Source organism: Mandrillus leucophaeus, unplaced genomic scaffold (genome assembly GCF_000951045.1).
Source record: "Mandrillus leucophaeus isolate KB7577 unplaced genomic scaffold, Mleu.le_1.0 Scaffold76, whole genome shotgun sequence".
Classification (NCBI taxonomy): Eukaryota; Metazoa; Chordata; class Mammalia; order Primates; family Cercopithecidae; genus Mandrillus; species Mandrillus leucophaeus.
In genome coordinates, this window is record NW_012108252.1 from 6,121,094 (window position 1) to 6,140,750 (window position 19,657).

A 19,657-nucleotide genomic window follows, 5' to 3' on the forward strand; every position below is an offset into this window, starting at 1 on the left:
CTCATAGGTGGGAACTGAACAATGAGATCACTTGGACACAGGAAGCGGAACATCACACACCTGGGCCTATTGTGGGGAGGGGACAGGGGGAAGGGATAGCATTAGGAGATAACCTAATGTAAATTACGAGTTAATGGGTGCAGCACACCAACATGGCACATGTATACATATGTAACAAACCTGCATGTTGTGCATGTTCCCTAGAACTTATAAAAACCAAAAAAGATCCAAAGATGGTATTATCCAACAGACATGGTTTATGAGTTTCAGTTAGGCCCTAAATTTTCTTCTCAACTCTTCAGTGAAACTATTAGGTTGATGTTACTTGCCCAATGCCTCAAGTCTCACAGACTTGTATCTACCTTGATTCCACTGGACTGAGATAATTTAAACAGATGAAGTATATATGAACAGATCATTCAGAATGTGTTTTGCCTGTTTCCTTTTGTCCCAATGTACTTAACTTATAAGGACTACAACTTCCAAGATGCAATGCTGGAAACACCCCTTCCTGCCCTTGCACATTAACTTTTCCTAGCTCTTGTTTACTGGTAATCTCTAACTGGATGAATTCAAGCATGGCTAGTATGCAGTGCGAGGAGGAAGTGTGCCTATGTGTCTCTGTGTTGTCTGAGAGAAGTAGGGAACCAGTAGGTTGGCTTCTTAAAAATACCATTCATTCAATATGGGTACAGCTTCTTCATTTCTCAGTTGCCATAGACTTTAGGTTTTTAAATAAAACTGTAGAGGTAGGATACACAATTTTTTAAAAAAAATATTTCATCAAGGAATGTTTGTTCGGTTCCCAGTGAGTAGCAGAGGTAGGCCAACAACCTTTTATTTTTAGTCCAGTTCTATTGACTTTGCAAATTACAGTAGTTGCAATGTTTTGGAATTTCTGGAAGTAGGCTGACCTTGACTGTCAGTCCTAGTTTCATTGTCATTCTAAGTTTTCATCTTTTGTTTTCGTTTACATGTTCATGAGTATTTTGCTGGAAAACATCCCTCAGTACGGATGTTAGTCAGAAATACTTAAAAATTGAAACTCTCATCTTTTTATTTCTATTTAAACCAGTGGTTCTCAATCTGTGGTCCCTGAACCAGTAGAATCAGCATTACTTGAAAACTAATTGTTAATAGAAATGCAAATTCTCAGACCCCTCCCCAGACCTACCTAATCAAAGACCCTGGAGGTAGGGCCTCACAATCTGTCTTAAAAAGCTCTCCAGGCTGACATTTGAGAACCAAAATTAGTGGCTCTCAGATTTTCCTAATCACCTCAAATAATCACCTGGGGAAACTTAAGAAAACCAATTCCCAGCCTCTACTCAGATAAGTTAAGTCAGAATCTCTGGAAGAGAAGATCAGGTTTCAGTACTTTAAAAATACTCACGTAAATGTGAAGATGATTCTAATGTGCTGCTCGAGTGAATAACCAGTCATGAAAACCTTCAACTCATAGGGAGTGAAATGTAATAACCCACAGAATAAAATACGTTTAGAGTTTCAAGAAATACTAGACAGAACTTCACTTTATAAAGGAGGGAATGAAGTTCCTAGCTTAGATATATTTCTACCATATCACGAAGCCACATGCTTATTACTGTTTGAGGCCTGAGACAAAGTCTTGTACTTCCTTAGTGTTCCTAACCCAGCCCAGTGTTTACACAGCAGGTATTTATACCTAAGTGTTAACTGGCTAAGAAACTAAACAAAAAAAACCTTTTTATGAAGAGACAGTTATTTCCATTCTGTGCATACAGTAGATGTATGGTTTTGCTGAAAATATGCCACTCCTTCATGCATAGAACCTAGTAGGTTTAAAGAAATATCAGTGCCTAAGGCTTTGATAACCTCCACATGAAGAAATGTTCACGGCTCCTCTTTTCACGGTTGAGGTGTTTTCTGGACATGAGAGGCAGCTCCGGGAACCAAATTTTGGCTGGTAAGTGCCCAGTGGACACGATTCACAAGTCTCAAGTCCGCTGTATGAGTAGGTGCCTTGTTTACACTGAGCTGAAAAGAAAAAGGTAATATTATTATCAACAATGATATTAAGCCGCACAAAATTAGCACTGTGTGGGACAGGGTTTTCTGCAACTTAGGACAGAATGAGGAACCCAGAGGGCTCTTTCTCCTGTTAGCTAAGCATATGCATATTGTGGCACCACCATGCTTCTCTATACTAAGTTTTAGACTATTTCCATTTACTTGCGTTATGACCTTTTACAGCGTTTGATGCATAGAACATGTTCAATAAATAGCTGTCAAATGAAGTTAGAAATACATAGCACAGAAGGACACTATGATAGGAACAAGTTGTACACTGGGAATTTGTTCATGTAGAAGTTCTCAATATGTACACTGTTATCCTGAGTGGCGGAAACAAAACCCCAAACCTAGCTAGCGCCTTATAAACTACTCTGACATCTCTGCTTTAAAAAAGAACTGGCTGCTCTAAATAAGAACTAGCTCTGCTACCTCCTCTTACCTAGAGACGCCATTTCATCCAAGGGCTGGTGAGGAGTAGAGCATAAAAGTAGACATACCTTCAGGCCCAGAGAGGTGAAGCAACTTTCTAAATTCATAAGGATGATTTGTAGAAGAAGAGGACTTTGGCCAGATGCCCTGACTCCCAGAGTACTGACCTTTCTTTCTGCTTTTGACCGCCAAACAACTCTCCTTTTCACCATTGCTAACACGTTTAGTGCATTTCCAATTACGCAGCACTGCTCTAGAGTTTATATCAGTCATTAAGCACCCACACCTGCATTCAGAACTATGGCAAAGAAGCACGCTTCTGAAATTCCTTATTTTAGGCATGTCTTGCTGCAACCTTAATTATGAGAGAAAATGTTTCCATCAGGAACTCTTATTAAAAATAATAGTTAAAATATTTTGAAAATATTGAATATTTTAGTAGCAAGAATATGTGCGTATGTGCTTGTAGTTATTCATTTCCAAGTAAATGGAGAACTGATCTCATCACATCAGACACTATTCTAACAAAAAGCAATTCAATAATTGCAAAGTGTCATGAAACTTCTTCCCATTAATTAATGTGAGATTCAAGAAAAGAATCCAGGTGACAGATACAGTTTGGATGTGGGTCTCTGCCCAAATCTCATGTTGAAATATAATCCCCAGTGTTGGAGGTAGGGTCTGGTGGGAGGTGACTGGATCATGCGGGTGGATTTCTCAGGGCTGGCTTAGCATCATACCCTTGGTGCTGGTCCAGTGCTAGTGAGTGAGTTCTTGTGATACCTTATTGTATAAAAGTATGTGGCACCTCCCCTGTCTCTCTTTTTTACTTTTTTTTTTTTTTTTTTGAGACAGGGTCTTGCTCTGTCCCTCAGGCTGGAGTACAGTGGTGCGATCATAGCTCACTGCAGCCTCCACCTCCCGGGCTCAAGCAATCCTCCCACCTCAGCCTTCTGAGTAACCGGGACTACAGGTGCACACCACCATGTCTGCTAATTTTTGTATTTTTTGTAGAGACAGGATTTTGCCATGTTTCACAGGCTGGTCTTGAACTCCTTGGTTCAAACAAACTGCCTGCCTCAGTCTCCCAAAGTTCTGGGATTACAGGTGTGAGCCACCACACATTCCCCTCGCCCTGACTCCCTGCCTTGCTCCTACTTTCTCCGTGTGACATGCCTGCTCCTTATTTGCCATGATTGGAAGCTTCCTGAGGCCACCCCAGAAGCAGATGCTGCTATGCTTCCTGTATAGCCTGCAAAACTATGAGCCAATTAAAACTCTTTTCTTTATAAATTACTCAGTCTCAAGTATTCCTTTATAGCAATGTCAGAATGGCCTAATACACCAGGCTAACTGATGAATGCGGATTGGAGTTTAACTTAGAGCAATGGAATATTTCCAAAAGAAAAGCTAAATGGACTTCGTTAAAGTGGGGGAAACACTCAGGTAATATTTTATGTTTAAAAGAAAGAAAAAATAAATAACATTGCTTTCTGTACACTATTATTTCATTTTATTTGCCATTTAGATTTCAGGACTGTGATGGGGCTTAGGACATCCTACCTGCAAATATTGTACCTTGCCTTGGCATACTGAATATTTCAAGCTAAAGGAAATTTGAGAAAACCATAGAAGCAGGAAAGCATCTCTGAACTTCTGCCTTTCTTTCCTTTAGGAGATTGTAAACCCTAGAAATAATTCTCTCACCTTCCCCTTTGAAGCAGACTGTAAAACCCTCATGTGAGGAATGCCCACCCTATAAGAGGTGGGCAAGAGGAAAAAAATATTCCTATCCCTGAAGACACAGGGACACATTGAAGAATCTGAACAATCAAGACTTGCTAAGCTCCACTTAACTTATTCTCAATAGATCATTCTTCTCCACAAGTATCCTCTTCTTCATCGAATTTAGCGTAAAAATACACAGGTTTTTCTGGTTCATTTCTGAAGGCTCCCATTTCACCTAAAACTTACATTGAATAAATGTGTATGCTTTTCTCTTGCAAATCTATCTTTTGCCATAGGGGCCTCAGACAAGAGCCTAGTATTGGGTGAAGAAAATAAATCTTTCTTTCCCCCAAAAGGGAAACAAAAATTGAGCTTCTTTAGTTGAAATGTCCAGTAAGCCTCTACCTTTACAATCAGAGATGTTTCTTGAATGGATATATTCTGTGTACATCCCAGAGGGGCAAGGCTTGCACTCTAGTTGCCCTTCTTCATCTTGATAGGATCCGATCCGGCAGCTTTCACAGGTGAAATGTTCCAGAGAATAATAGGTTCCCAAAGGGCAATTAACTGCAGAAAAAGCAAACAGGAAACAGTGAATAAACTACAACGGTGGAACACACTGGGCTCTTTTTTCCTAAGACATGTAAGTAATAAAGCATGCTTGCAGGTGCTATTGTTTATGGGTTAAATTTTATGGCCAGAGGTTTATTCACAAGGTAAACCTTTCAGAAATATGTTCCCAGAAACCAACAGGAAGACATTCTTTTATTTTTTAAAGAAAAAGCAAATTCTTACTGACCAAGCTTAAGGCTTATATAACAGGGGTTTAAAAGTGTGGGTTAAAGCTATGATAAGCCAGATTATCATGAGAAGACAGTTAACAAAAAAAAAACCGAGGGACAAAAAGGAAAAAACAGTTTGGTTCCCTTGAGGATTTCAGACACTACAAACATTTTCTTAGTTGTTTTTCTGAATGCTTCCCCATTGAAACTGACTGCTTGTCAGTTAGCACCCTCATTTTTTTGAGATTTGATAGGTTTGGAGTGGCTCAGAAATTCTGAGACAAAAATAGAACATTAAACATTAAACTGAAAAGGCTGCTACCAAAATTAATATCCTTAATGGGGAAGACACTTGAAATTAGCACCTAGGTGACTCTGAGATCGAGTGTGTAATAATTACCCATGTACTCGTTAAACATGCAGATTTCAAGACCCCACCTCCAAATGCATTAGTCCTGGGATGGGGCCTGAGTCAAGATGCATTTTAGGTGATGCAAAATCACACTGAGAAATGAGAAACACCGGTCAATGGGATTCCTGATTTTTACTCACAGGTGGGGAGGAAACACGTGCAGGCTTAGAACAACAATTTTAATGTGCTTTTGATGGGCTGAATTTGTCACACTATAAAAAACCCAGCTGAGCTCTTGGACTAGCAATAAGAACTGTGGAAGAAGGACACAAGAACCCATGTTTACGGAGAGATGAACATAAGACTCATGCCATTCGGTTCAGCTGAGTGTACACAGTTCCATTACAGGAGATTTCCTTACCTATAAATGATGATTTCTTTGGGGGAACAGGCTGGAATTGATCCAGATCATGGCAGTCTAGAATAGGGGTTAAAAGTTAAGGGGTTGGGAGTGGAGAGGGAGAATAGGGAGTGACTGTTTAATGGGCATAGAGTCTCCTCTGAGGGTGATGAAAATGTTTTGGGAATAGAGGTGATGGTTGCACACGATTGTGAATGTACTTCATGCCATTGAATTATACACTTTAAAATGGTTAATTTTATGTTATGTGAACTTCACCTCAATTAAAAAAAAGACTGGTGTTGGCTGCCTCGATGGAATTTTTTGCCACACTACTTACTGTCTTTTATTTTATTTTTATTTTTGAGACAGTATCACACTCTGTTGCCCAGGCTGGCGTGCAGTCGTGCAATCATAGCTCACTGCAGCCTTGACTTCCGGAGCTCAAGTAATGCTCCCACCTCAGCCTCCTGAGTAGCTGGGACTACAGGCACGCACCATCATGCTTGGCTAATTTTTAGGATATTTTTTTTTGTAGAGATAGGGCTTTGCCATGTTGCCCAGGCTGGTCTCGAACTCCTGGGCTCCAGTGATCCTCCCGCCTTGGCCAAAGTGCTGGGATTACAGGCATGAGCTACTGCGCCTGGCCTCCACTTACTGTCTTAATGGGTAAGTCTTATAGGCAAATTCTTAGCCTCTCTGGCTTCAGTTTTCTCATCTGTAAAATGTGCTTAATAAAAATGGTACCTCACAGAGGTGCTAAACAGGATTAAACATGACATGTGCTCAGCTGGAATACAGAAGTGGTCACAAAGTATTCGTTATTATTATTGGAGATGTTACTGAAAGCTGTGAAGTCTAAAAATCTTTAAATAAAAATCAGATTTGAGTCCCTACCTGAACTAGATTTCTTTTCCTTACCAACAGTAGTTCCTTAGACTCTTGAGACAAAATAGTAATAATAACAACCACACAACAAGAGCAAAATATGTTTCATTTCAATATCCCTTTATAGTTGTAAAATGGCTACACCCATCTTATTTGACCCAGTATGCACCAAATATTTTTGATCACAGGGAATAGTCTTACCACACATACGCCCTCTCAGCACTGAGCCTGGTCTGCAGAAGGGGGAAGCCTTTTTTGTTTCTAATGAATTGCTGTCAGCTATAAGTATTTCTGATGCAAGCTGAAAGGAATACATGGGGTCTTTACTGAGAGTCCTTTTCAGTTTATTTGTGATAGTTTCCAATGTCTGAAGGAGTCGTTGCTGATTTTCCCATTCAAGGGTATCATTTCTTTCATCGGGTAATGGCACACTAGCTGAGATAAAAACAAAACAAAATAAAACATAACACAAACACATGGTGTTTCAGAAAGTCATTTGTAGTTAATTTTTTTACCAAATAGAAATGGCATATTTAAAATCTTTTAGTACTAATCACTGGTCTATAGAAAAAAAATAAAAATCTTTCAGGAAAAATTAATTCAAAGTAAATTTAACCACTATTCACTGAACAACTAAGTAAATACATGGATAAGACTAAGAACCATACAATTTGTTTCAATCCTTCTCTCATTGCTAAATCTATATCACCTTTTTTGGGAGTTCTTTATTATAACATAATAAATTCTTGTAAATTCTTGCATTTTAAAAGTATGCCTTAATCATGCCAAGATGAGAATGAAGTAGGGTGCTTGTCGCCGTGAGACCTACAAAAGACACCTATGATATTGACAGCAAAAGATGGCAAGACTTAGTTAACTGTGCTTTCCCTAATTCTCAATTCCAGAGTCATTTCCTAATAATGGTAACAAATGGAAGATTTGAGAAGCAAGTTTCCAACCAAGAATTTTCCATAATATTACTTTTTCAGACAGTTTATCCTTACCTGTGATGTTAAAAATTAACTTAATTTTATAGTCAGATAATGGGGCACTTCTTTTAATCCGTGAAGACCTGGCATTGCCAATGCTTGTTGGTGTTTCTTGCATAGTGTCCAAGAAGTCATCGTAAGAGTAATCCAGCCTATTAGCTGCACCCCAGCCACCTGGTCCTGGAGAGTTGGGGCAGAGACACAAATGATCACACAGTTGCTTTTTCATCAGCATTTAGGTTCTAATGTTAAGCCACAAGTGAAATTACACTTGATTATTTCCTCAAATGCTCATAATATACTCCATACAGGGTTTGGTCTACAATGTTACATACATTGTAATTTCTGGTCACTTCATATTTAATATAGATTACCAATGAAATACACTAAAAGAAGAAAGAAAAATCTCTATGGAGCTACCAAGGCATTTATACCACTCTATCTTTGAGTTAATAGTTAATTATTTTAGCTTTAGAGGTAAATTTTAGAGGTAAATAAGAGCTGGGTGCAAAATTCTAATCAATTTCTACTTCTTTGCAAGGCTTTTCCCAAGTCCTTTTTTTCTGTTTCTAAAATTGACCTTATAAACTATTAATATACATAAACAGATCTCCTCTTGTGAAGATAACTCAAGAGGCTTTCATCATATTTTAAAGGTAAGGGTAGTTTACAAAGGCAGCACACAAGTTAAATGACTCTATGATACAACCACACTGGAGGCAACAAGGGTACGTGGAATTCTCTAGATACCCTTGATATCACTGTGATTAACTGCATGGGTTCAGATTGTGCCTTCTTGATGTATGCTGCTGTATAATCTTAGTCAAGTTACTTTCATCTTTCTGAGCCTCAGTTTCTTCATTTATAAATTGAGATGATCCTTACCTGATAGATTTGTCTTTGGATTAAATGAGACAAAATATATAAGCTGTCAAACTCAGTATTTGACTTATTATAAAACCATATTAATATTATTCTGGCCATACTATTGTTATGTACTTTAGACAATAATTCATATTTATATAGGCCTCTCCACTTAAGTAAATTGTTTTCTGAACTTTTTGACTTTATTTATGCTTTTGGCTATTAAAATTAACTGGGATTAATATTATCTTTTTACTTAAGCCTTTTCTCCACAAGCATTAGGTAGGTGTTAAGAAAAAAATGAGCAAAGAGAAAAGTATTAAAAATGACTATAATTCTAGAAACCACATAGAAATAATCACCACAAACATTTTAGGCAAGCTTTTTTCCCACTATGAATGTATAAATATACACACGGATATACATTTATGCATACATACATACATACATATACACACACACAAACCTGGAATAAAAACAACCCACTTTTAACAAAACAAGATTATACTATGTATGTATTATTTAGTAATCTTTTTCAAATTTTATGGCATTTCTATGTGAAATGGCAGCATAATACTCTCTTGTATGGTACAACACAAACCTGCAGTTTCTATTTTTAGACTTTTAGGTTATTTCAAATTTTTAGGACATCCTTACACATACAGTATTTAATCAAATCTAAGATACCATTGGTTAGAAGATACATCCCAATTTCAGGTCTAAAGGAAAAATATGCATCTCAAAATTTATGAAATGTGGTACATATTTGCACAATGGCATGATTTTTACCTTGAGAAATATTCTTAGAAATGAAATTTCTGGGTCTAAGTGCATGGGCATTTAAAATCCTTTAGATACATATTGTCAAATGCCCTCTTAATTTCTCCTTTCTACACAACGTATGAATATGATTTTTTTCCCCATAATTCTTGTTTGTTAATCTGACAGATCAAAAATTGCATTTCACTTTATTTATTTTATTTTAAGATGGAGTTTTGCTCTTTTTGCCCAGGCTAGAGTACAATGGCATAATCTCGGCTCACTGCAACTTCCACCTCCCAGGTTCAAGTGATTCTCCTGCCTCAGCCTCTCGAGTAGCTGGGATTACAAGCACGTGCCACCACGCTCAGCTAATTTTGTGTATTTAGTAGGGATGGGTTTCACCAGGTTGACCAAGTTGGTCTCTAACTCCTGACCTCAGGTGATTTGCCCACCTCAGCCTCCCAACGTGCTGGGATTACAGGCGTGAGCCACCTTGCCTGGCCTAGTTTTAATTTTGATTACATGATTATTATGAAGTCAAGTCAATTTTATTATATTTGTTGGTTGTTTATTTTTCATACATTATGACCTGCCAAGGCATGGTTATAAATGTTATACCGATCTTGTGACTACTGGGAATACATTTAGGGAGGAATGCTTGTTTTTTAGTATCACAGGATCATGTGTGCCACCTGCCCATGCCTTTCTCTCAAGAACTGCCATTTGGACCCTTATTAGATGACAAATATTGCTCATCTCATAGACTTGTGATGACAACTGACTCTAGGTGTAATCTTGTGCCCCCACAACCTACCCCAACAATCTGGGAGGGGAAACCTGGATGGTGTTTAACAGAAGAGGGCTGATTATTCTAGATATGTTACTGACAATGCCACCTTACTTTTTCCTATCTAAAACCTTAATTTCCAAAATGTTCACTAAAGTGTTGTACATAGTAGTAAACAACTGAAAATAACCCAAAATCTACCAATGGGAACTATTTCTATAAATTATGGTAAACTGATCAATGGGATAATATGTGGCTATTCAAACTGTATTGAAGTAGGATATTTAGTGAATAAAAATGTCCTCAATACAATGTTAATTAAGAATTTGTGTTCAAAATAGTGTCAGTGTATATACAATAAACAGTTACATATATGTAGTAATATGTATATATCATAGTATGGTATGTATATAGTATATATAATATGGTGTATATATATGTAGATCTACATATATAGTTATAAATATATACATGTATTTACAGGCTTTTTCTGGGGTTGTGGATTATCTTCATTTCATTTTTTGTTTTTAAGCATTTTAAAAATTGTCTAATAAACATATATGCACAAATGATATTTAAAAGTATTTAAAAATCGAAAGCAACAGTCAACATCACTCTTAATGCTAAATCACCAAAAATATTACAAGCATGATTAGTATTTGAAATGGAAAAGATGTCTGCTGTAATGCAAATTAATACTTACCATCTCATAACCTTCTAAGCACATGACTTGTACTTGTTCATTCAATGCTTAAAATGGTCACATGAGGTGAGTACTCTTATATAGGTGAGGAAACTGAGGCACAGAGTGTGTTGATAGCTTGCTCAAGATCACACAGCTAGTAGGTAGTGAGGCCAGGATTTTGACTTAAATAGTTGGTTGTAGAGTCCGCGTATTTAACCACTACACTACTTTGATAACACTATTATTATTATTATCTTATTTTTTTTTTTTTGATACCTAGCCTCACTTTGTTGCCCAAACTGGAGTGGAGTGGCATAATCACAGCTCACTGCAGCCTCGAACTCCTGGGCTCAAGGGATCCTCCCACCTCATCCCCATAATTAGCTGAGACTACAGGTGTGTGCCACCATGCCTGGCAAAAAATAATCTTAATAAAAATGTTCAGAGTAAACATAGTAACATATGTTTCTCACAGTAAACATAGAGAAAACATCACAATTCCACTTAAAGATATATTAGACTTGAATAAATGAAATCTTAACATATTTTTGGTGAGGAATCTGAATATTTTACATGTGTAACTATTTTATGTTAATGACTTCATTGTAACTTACATTGAATGCCATATCAAAGTTGCTGTTAGGACTTTATTACTATTCTCTTTTAGGATACACCAACATTTGAATTTTACCAGCATACGTGACTTGGTTTTCTTAGTTTTTGTCATTTTTAAGAATCCTGGTAAATAATTTTAAATAATTTATTTGTTACTAAAATTTGATATATCCTTAGTGATCATTCAGCACATTATCAAATTATTTAGCCAACTTAAAATACTTGATGAATACATTAACAAAAGTTAACGTTTCTAGTTTGCCTCACTTTTCTGGAATTATTCTTATTTTGCAGATTAGTCTTGCCAACTACCGATGCCACAGAATTTAATTACCAATTGCAAAGCCATTTTCATAGTCATAATTATATTCTAGGCAATATTTTTTGGTCAGGTTCTCCTCCAGTCTGCAATCAATGTCCTCTGCATCACTACAAAATGATGGGACCTGCAAGTAAAAAATGAAGAGGATAAAGTGTAAATCACTTTCCTGCATGCCTTGGATAAAAACTTTGCTTCCCCGGCCTTCACATCTCTATCAGCAGGAGGGAAGGGAGGGCCCCAGAGCTCTGCACATTCCTCAAAGGGATTCTAACCCTCCCCCCCTGCGGCCTCTAACTGTCTGTTGGTCACCAGGATTAGTTTCACACCTTTTATCTCTATGTCACTCACCATGAGAAACCCAGGGCTCCTGGGATATCTCCTGGCTCTAAATCTTCATCCTATATGGCTACTTGGAACCCTTTCTCTGACCCCATCTTCCACTCCTCTTCCCCAATCCCCCAAGCCTTCCTCTATGCCCTCTGAAGCTCAGTCAGTAATTAGCAAATCTGTTAGTTTCTACCTCTTCTCTTTATGTTCTCTTCACCTTTGCCCTAAAACCTTTCCAATTTTCTGGAACTTTTCCCAGAAAATATTCTAGAAATACTAGAAATTCCAGAATCCTGGAATTGGTGGCAGGACTGGAAGTGGAGGAAGGTCCTTCTCACTATTTATTGCTGTTTCCAGATCACACTCCCTCACATCTCCTTAAAGGCTCACAGTTCTGAAGCTCATGCCATCAACTCTACCATTCATTGACCCTTCTGCTGACAGTCACCTACAGCATTTACCCTCTGTGTCACTCCCTCATTCCAAGAACATTTGGTAACTGTCCTGTTATAGTTCTTGGTGATTTCTATAGACACCTAGCAAATCCTTCCATCTCCTTGGATTCTCAGTTCCTTTCCCTCTTCTTTCTTGTATTATAGCTTTACTCTGTCACTCTCTCCCGTAGTCATACCCTCAGACCTTGTCATTGTCAGAAACTGCACCTTCTCCTCTTCTCAGGAATCCAACAGTTCCTTGACTTCATCAGAATGTATAATCCATTGACCCTAGTGCCTCTCCTTTAGACCCTCATGTCTTCATGTCTTTGTTTACTCATCTAAAATTCCATAGTCCATCACCATGGAACGTCTCCTCCCTTGCAAGCCTCTTCCTCAATTTGTTTGTCTGGACAACACTTACCCTTGGTTAAATTAATCATTCTGCTTTCCCACACCTGTACTACATGGTCAACTAAGGCTTGAGAAAAAATGTAACCTTGCTGGCTGCCAATCTTACCACAATTCTTTAGCATACTTACTCATCCTTTCTTAGAAAATTATTTTACACCACCTTCTCTCTTCTTAAGCCTCCAACAACTCCTCCCCATTCTTACTCTCAGATGATCATCTTTTTACGCTGATCAAAATTGAACTCAGAAAAGAGACTTCGTTCACACACTTCCATCCTCATGAGTACCCAGTACCTAGACCTATGCCCTTTTACACTCTGCCTCCTTGACTCTTCTTTTTATCCCACAATCTACCTCCAATGTATCAGCAAGTCCTACTGAATCTACTTTCAGAAGATATAAAAAAATCCATTAACTTCTCACCACCTCCAGTGCCGCCCAAGCCACCATCATCTCTTGCTTTCCTTTCCTATGTGGTTTTTTTACTCTCTTCTCTTACCTTCTGCTTCTCCTAGAGCCCAAAGTCATCAGTAAGTTGTTCCCTCAGATGGCTTTCCATCTCAATTAGAGTAAAAGGCAAAGATTTACAGTGACTTTCGAGGCTCTCCACAGTCTGATTTCTCTTCTTACTCCCATCTCCTCTTCCACATGTGATTTCTTTGACCATGTATCACTCAGCCCTTCATCCTCTCTACCTTTGCCACTCTGACGTCTTTACGGTGGTTCAAACTCCGAAACACACTCCTGCCTCTGGGCCTTTGCACTTGCTGCTCCCTCTGCCTGGAACGCTTTTCCCCTAGATATGCTCATGGCTCACTGCCTCACTCCTTCAGGCCTCTTCTCAAATAGGAACCTAGCGAGGCTTTACCATCTTCTGTTTTATTTTATTCCATAGCATACGCCATCTGACATGCTACATATTTTCCTTGTAATTTGTTTACTGTTGGTGTATTTATCAACATGTAAATTCTGTGAGCACAGGGAGTTTTGCCTGTTTATTCAGATCTAAATCCCTAGTGTCTACAATAGGATATACTTACTAAATATTTATTAAATGAACAAATAAGCATTTAATAGTACATTCTAATCCCTTATAGCATCTTTAACCTGCTACAATTTAGTGTCTGGTAGACACTGAGTCTAACACATACAAAAATATTTAATATTTTAAAGATTTCTTTACCACTTTGGGGTGGAGTATAATTAGCGTGAGTGTATTGTTGCCTTTCAAGTATAGGTCTATAGTAACAGAGGCCTAATGGGTGTAATATTTTCTTGGTTTGCTAGCAACAGTGACAACATTATTTCTCTTTTTGGAATTTGGTTTTATTGAATAGATTTAAATATAACGTTTTTAATAAGTGTTTTTGAATGGACATTCGTTAATATGTTAGGTGTATTGTATGCTTGGCATACAGTAAGCAGCACAATAAAATGTTAGCAAATAAATAAAGTGCTACCCAGTCTACAAGGCATACAAATATGTATCTAGCATGGTTCCTGCCTTGAAGATGTTCAATACAGTTATATATATTGCTCTGCTTTCTTTTCTTTTCACTTTTCTTTCTTTCTTCTTTTTTTTTGGGGGGGTGGGGGAGGCAGTCTTGCTCTGTTGCCCAGGCTGGAGTGCATGGTGCAATCTGACTCACTGCAACCTCCACCTCCCAGGTTCAAGTGATTCTCCTGCCTCAGCCTCCTGAGTAGCCGGGATTACAGGCACACATCACCACACCTGGCTAGTTTTTTTTTTTGTATTTTTAGTAGAGACGGGGTTTCACCATATTGGCCAGGCTGGTCTCGAACTCCTGACCTCGTGATCCACTCACCTCGGCCCCCCAAAGTGCTGGGATTACAGGCGTGAGCCACTGCACCTGGTCTGTTTTTTAATAATTGTTGTAAGAGTCCTTTCTAAACAAAAATGCATCTTTTAAATCTTTTAAATGTATAATTATCTTTTAAGCGTCCAATTATCTTCTTATCATAAACAAAATACCACCTAGTATGTTAGGCATTTTTGTCAGACTTTAAATAATAAAGACATTCTCAAACCATCCAGATCTTAAGCTTCTTGACTTCCTAAGGATGTTTTAAAAGATTCAAAAACGTTTTAATGCATATTTACTTCTAAGTCATTCTAGAAGTTCAAAATCTATGAATAATTTTAAATATTAGGTACATGTCTGGATCACAAAGAAGAGGGAAATAGGATGAGAAATTGCAGTTGTAAATGACTCAGAAAGGCTATGAAAGCCTTAATAACGTCCTTTATGAAAGGACAATCAATGACTATTATTGATGTACCATTTTTCCCAAGGTAGTCTCAAATGCTTCAGAAAACTTCTTCATCAGATCTGTGTCATCACAACGTGCTGCTTTGTAGAACATCTCAAAGGACTTGAACCCGTGGTTTGCAAAACGTTTTTCTAGAAAATATTGGACAAAACAGCTTCAGTTGGTTAGTGTTTTCAAAACAAAGATTTGACTTTCTATGAAATAATTGAAACTTAATGTTTTGATTCTAACATAATTTGTAGGATTGTTATAAAAACAGGAGATGGCAGTTAAGGAGAGTTTCTAGGCATTAACTGATCATAATAAACCATGCACCAAGCAGCACTGGACTCGGTTATCCAGTGAAGAGTTTGCTTTTGATATATTATTCTTTATCTTCCACTCATACAAAAAAGTGAGTATTTAAGGGAAGAAGATATATAAAAATTGTTTTCATTATATTCCTGGGAATTTTTGAAAAATCCTGGCTGGCTCAAAGTTATTATATCTTAGATAGCATACATATTATATTTTCAAAAATTAGGCATTGAAACATTTCTAAATATTACTTTTCTGCAACCATATTCCTTGAAAGTGTAATTGTCATAAAGATAAATTTCTCCCTGGATCAAAAGCTTGCACGGCAGACTTTGCAAAATGCCCCTGAAGAATTCAGGGACAGTGTCCTACTAGCATCCCACCGTCTCAATCTATGAAAGAAGTGAATGGTATTGTTTCTATTTACTACTGCAGTCTGGAGGGAAAATAGCTCTGTTAAGTGGGTTTCATATTTTTTTCCAAGACACTGGTATTTAAATTCCATCTATGGTAGTGAATCAGATTCACTTCAGAGAATATTTATTTCCACTAAATGAATGCATTAGATTATTTTTATAATAATGTTTATTTAATATTATAGAATGGTTTAAAATCTAAGTCAAATGTGAAGAGACTGTGAATGACGTATTTTATTCCATCACATATGTTAGATTTTATTTTAAAGTCAGCTCTTCTGCAGACTATAAGAATTTTTTCTCTATTTTTTTGTGCAACAGGGTCTCATTCTGTTTTAGGCATTAACTGATCATAATAAAACATGTACCAAGCATCACTGGACTCAGTTACCCAGTGAAGAGTTTGCTTTTGATATATTATTCTTCATCTTCCATTCATAGCTGAAGTACAGTGACGTGAATCAAAGTTCACTGCAGCCTCCTTGAACTCCAGGGCTCAAGCGATTTTCCCACCTCAGCCTCCTGAATAGCTGGGACCACAGGAGCGCACCACCATGCCCAATCAATTTTTTTTTTTTTTTTTGTAGAGATGGTAGTCTGGTCTTGAACTCTTGGGCTCAAGTGATCCACCCACCTCAGCCTTCCAAAGTGCTGGGATTACAGGTATAAGTCACCATGCCTGGCCACTATGAAACTTGAAATTCATGTTTACAGGTTCAGAATTACACATTGTCAAGTCTCTAGATATTTCTAATAAATAATGAGAAGGCTCAGACGGTTCTGCCTTAAACTGAATCTTGTCCTACAGCAATACAATTTATAACAAGACTCTAGTGGCTAATATTTTAAATCCAGGAAAGAGTAATTCTCTTATTCACAAACATTTCAAATTCATGGCACCATTTTCCACTAATTCCTATTATAAGGCAATTTTCTTCTTTAACATTTAGAAATGTACACACATTCACACACATTAAAGAAGTCTAGAATAAAATTAAAACTTACTGGCACAGTCTGGCCATTCAGTGGTATATGTTGGTTTCCAGACACCATCTTCATAAGCACAATAATACTTGTCAGTAGACCCTTCTGTAAAATCATAGCCCTCCAAGCAAGTTAACGTACAGTTGACTCCAGTACTATCTTGAGCACATATAAAATCCCCATTTATAGGTGTGAATGGAATTTCACAGGGAGAACCTGTGTAAAAAAAATTGTATTATTCATATATAGTGGTACAAGAAGCATAAATTAAATTCCAGGAACTTAAGTGGAATTTTGAAAAGGACTCCTTCTGTCTACTACTATTTCCAGAAAAGCTTTTACCATATGTCTTTAGTGCAAGAGAAGGACAATGCCTGCTTTTTGGTCCTAGATTGACATACATTGAAAAGCTGTACCTATGTGTAATTATAGGTTGTGCATAGTTTTATAAAAAGGTAAAGTAGTTCTGACTTGGAGTTATTATCATTATTATTATTACTATTTTGAGACAGAGTCTTGCTCTGTCGCCCAGGCTGGAGTGCAGTGGTGCTATCTCGACTCACTGCAGCCTCCACCTCCTGGGTTCAAGCAATTCTTATGCCTCGGCCTCCTGAGTAGCTGGGACCACAGTCACACGCCACCATGCCTGGCTAATTTTTTTATTTTTAGTAGAGACAGGGTTTTACTAATGTTGGCCAGGCTGGTCTCAAACTCCTGATCTCAAGTGATCCACCCGCCTCAGCCTCCCAAAGCACTGGGATTACAGGCGTGAGTCACCATGCCCTGCCCTTATTTTTGACATTCCTTTAATAAAAGCAAAAACTGGATAACATTATGCAGCAAATATATTTTCAGAATCTGTCTTCTCAAACATTTAAAATAGGATTATGTCAATAATACATTGTAACCTTAGAGAAAATGTTAACGAAATGTTAACTAAAGACTATTCTGGGAGAAAATATTTTTATCTATCACAAGGTCAAGGAATGACAATGGAAAACCTAAATAAAACCTGTCGGTCTTCCAACTGTAAAAATCTAATGCTCATAGCCTATTTTCTTTTATAAAACAGAGCACTATAGCAATGACATGTATCAAATGTCAACTAGAATTCTGGGGGCTTACGAAGACAATACCTTTTATGACAATATGGATATCACATGTCCTGTTATTGCCTGAGGGGTCAGTAGCTGTGTACTGTACTATAGTCTCCCCTTGAGGGAAAAGGTCTCCTTGTGTATGACTTCTGGTAATGACCAATTCAGCCCCTGGAAAGGAAAGAAGGCAGTCAATTTTTGGGTTGTATTCACACTATTTTACTTTATTTATTTTTTTTTTTGAAACAGTCTTACTCTGTTGTCCAGGTTGGAGTGCAATGGCATGACCTCAGCTTACTGCAACCTCCACCTCCTGGGCTCAAGCAATTCTCCTGCCTCGGTCTCCCAAGTAGCTGGGATTATAGGCACTCGCCACCATGCCCAGCTAATTTTTGTATTTTTAGTAGAGACGGGGTTTCGCCATGTTGGCCACGTTGGTCTTGAACTCCTGACCTCAGGTTATCTGCCCACCTTGGCCTACCAAAGTCCTGGGATTACAGATGTGAGTCATCGTGCCCAGCCTGAGTCACTTTATTAGTCTCTTATTTGATTTGAAGTTTCATGTCCTACTTATGCAAATCAGTTGGGCATTCCGTGTTGCTTTGCCCACTAGTAGAAAATAAGAGATTTAATATTTATACAGTAACATAGAAATAGTAGATTCAAGAACCCCATTAAATTAAGGCTTTCTTTGATAAACAACTGATTTTCTCAAAGTTCTTTAAGATGTCCTACAAAGCAACTAGGCAATGGGTAAGTCTGCTACAACATTGGGATTTTAATTAAGAAATTACTTAATTTGCATTTTTTGTTGTTCTCTGGGTTTTACTGAAACCTTTAAAATAAACTTCAGTTGTATTTGCTTAGTTGTTTTCTACTTTCTTATGATTTTTTATAATTTTATTTGTTAAGTATTTAAGAACTGAGTCTGAATATATAGATCTACAGTAGAGATGCTGATAAAATGCATGGTTTCTGCCTCTAGAACAACATAAGCTTGGAGACTCAAGAAATTCATTAGAACCCTGCTAGGTACAACACCTAGTGCAGGTTCAACAAATGCCCATGGAATACTGAATTAGGAAAACCCTCATGGATAGGAAAGTTTAATAACGTTAACTTATAATTATCCTAGCATTAAAATATGTTAACTTATATAATTATTGATTCTCCTTAGACAGTTTTTATTTGCCTTTTCTCTTTTATCCTATTAAAAAGCTTTTTAAAATAAAAAAAGAATTCAGTGCTACTATGCTGACGACAAAGTCCTTGTCACCTCACCTGAGTTGTCTGAGAATTGAGGCTCATCCCAGCTTGCAGCATACACCTTCTCTGAGACCTGGATGGGAGGTGGAGATCTGCACCAGTCTATGACAGGTGGTTCTACATCTAAAGAACGTGAAATCAAAGAAGTTACAACTGATATTCATAAATGATGAGGAGGTTTTCAAAAGAGAACTGAAGTCAGTTTGTGCTGGCAGACAGCCTTGAGCTTGTAAGAAACAAGGCTGACCCTGTGGCTCCTTTGATGTCTTTTCCCTGATCTCCAACATCAAAGGAAAGAGCTGCTTTTGCTATACTGCCCCCTATCTGTTGAAGAAAAAAATGCCACCTTCCTAAAATTATCTTGGGCACAAGTGTGTGAAAGGCAATTCCTGACGTGGTGGGCATTTAAATTGTGAGTTCTGTCCACAGTCATTGAGCTGACCCAACTGGAAGGGAAGAGAACCATTCCAGACAAG

General features: G+C 37.6%; 1 protein-coding gene across 1 annotated transcript in view; it reads right to left on the reverse strand.

Moving 5' to 3' along the window:
- Positions 1-19,657, reverse strand: part of SVEP1 (sushi, von Willebrand factor type A, EGF and pentraxin domain containing 1) — a 237,981-nt gene that overhangs the window by 115,805 nt on the left and 102,519 nt on the right. Inside the window, exons 10-18 of the mRNA XM_011966393.1 lie at positions 19,197-19,304; positions 17,955-18,086; positions 16,840-17,034; positions 15,131-15,252; positions 11,668-11,779; positions 7,636-7,800; positions 6,833-7,066; positions 4,615-4,776; positions 1,855-2,016 (exon numbers count right to left, since the gene is read on the reverse strand). Coding sequence (XP_011821783.1) covers positions 1,855-2,016; positions 4,615-4,776; positions 6,833-7,066; positions 7,636-7,800; positions 11,668-11,779; positions 15,131-15,252; positions 16,840-17,034; positions 17,955-18,086; positions 19,197-19,304 — 1,392 coding nt within the window. The remainder of the gene's footprint in view (positions 1-1,854; positions 2,017-4,614; positions 4,777-6,832; positions 7,067-7,635; positions 7,801-11,667; positions 11,780-15,130; positions 15,253-16,839; positions 17,035-17,954; positions 18,087-19,196; positions 19,305-19,657) is intronic.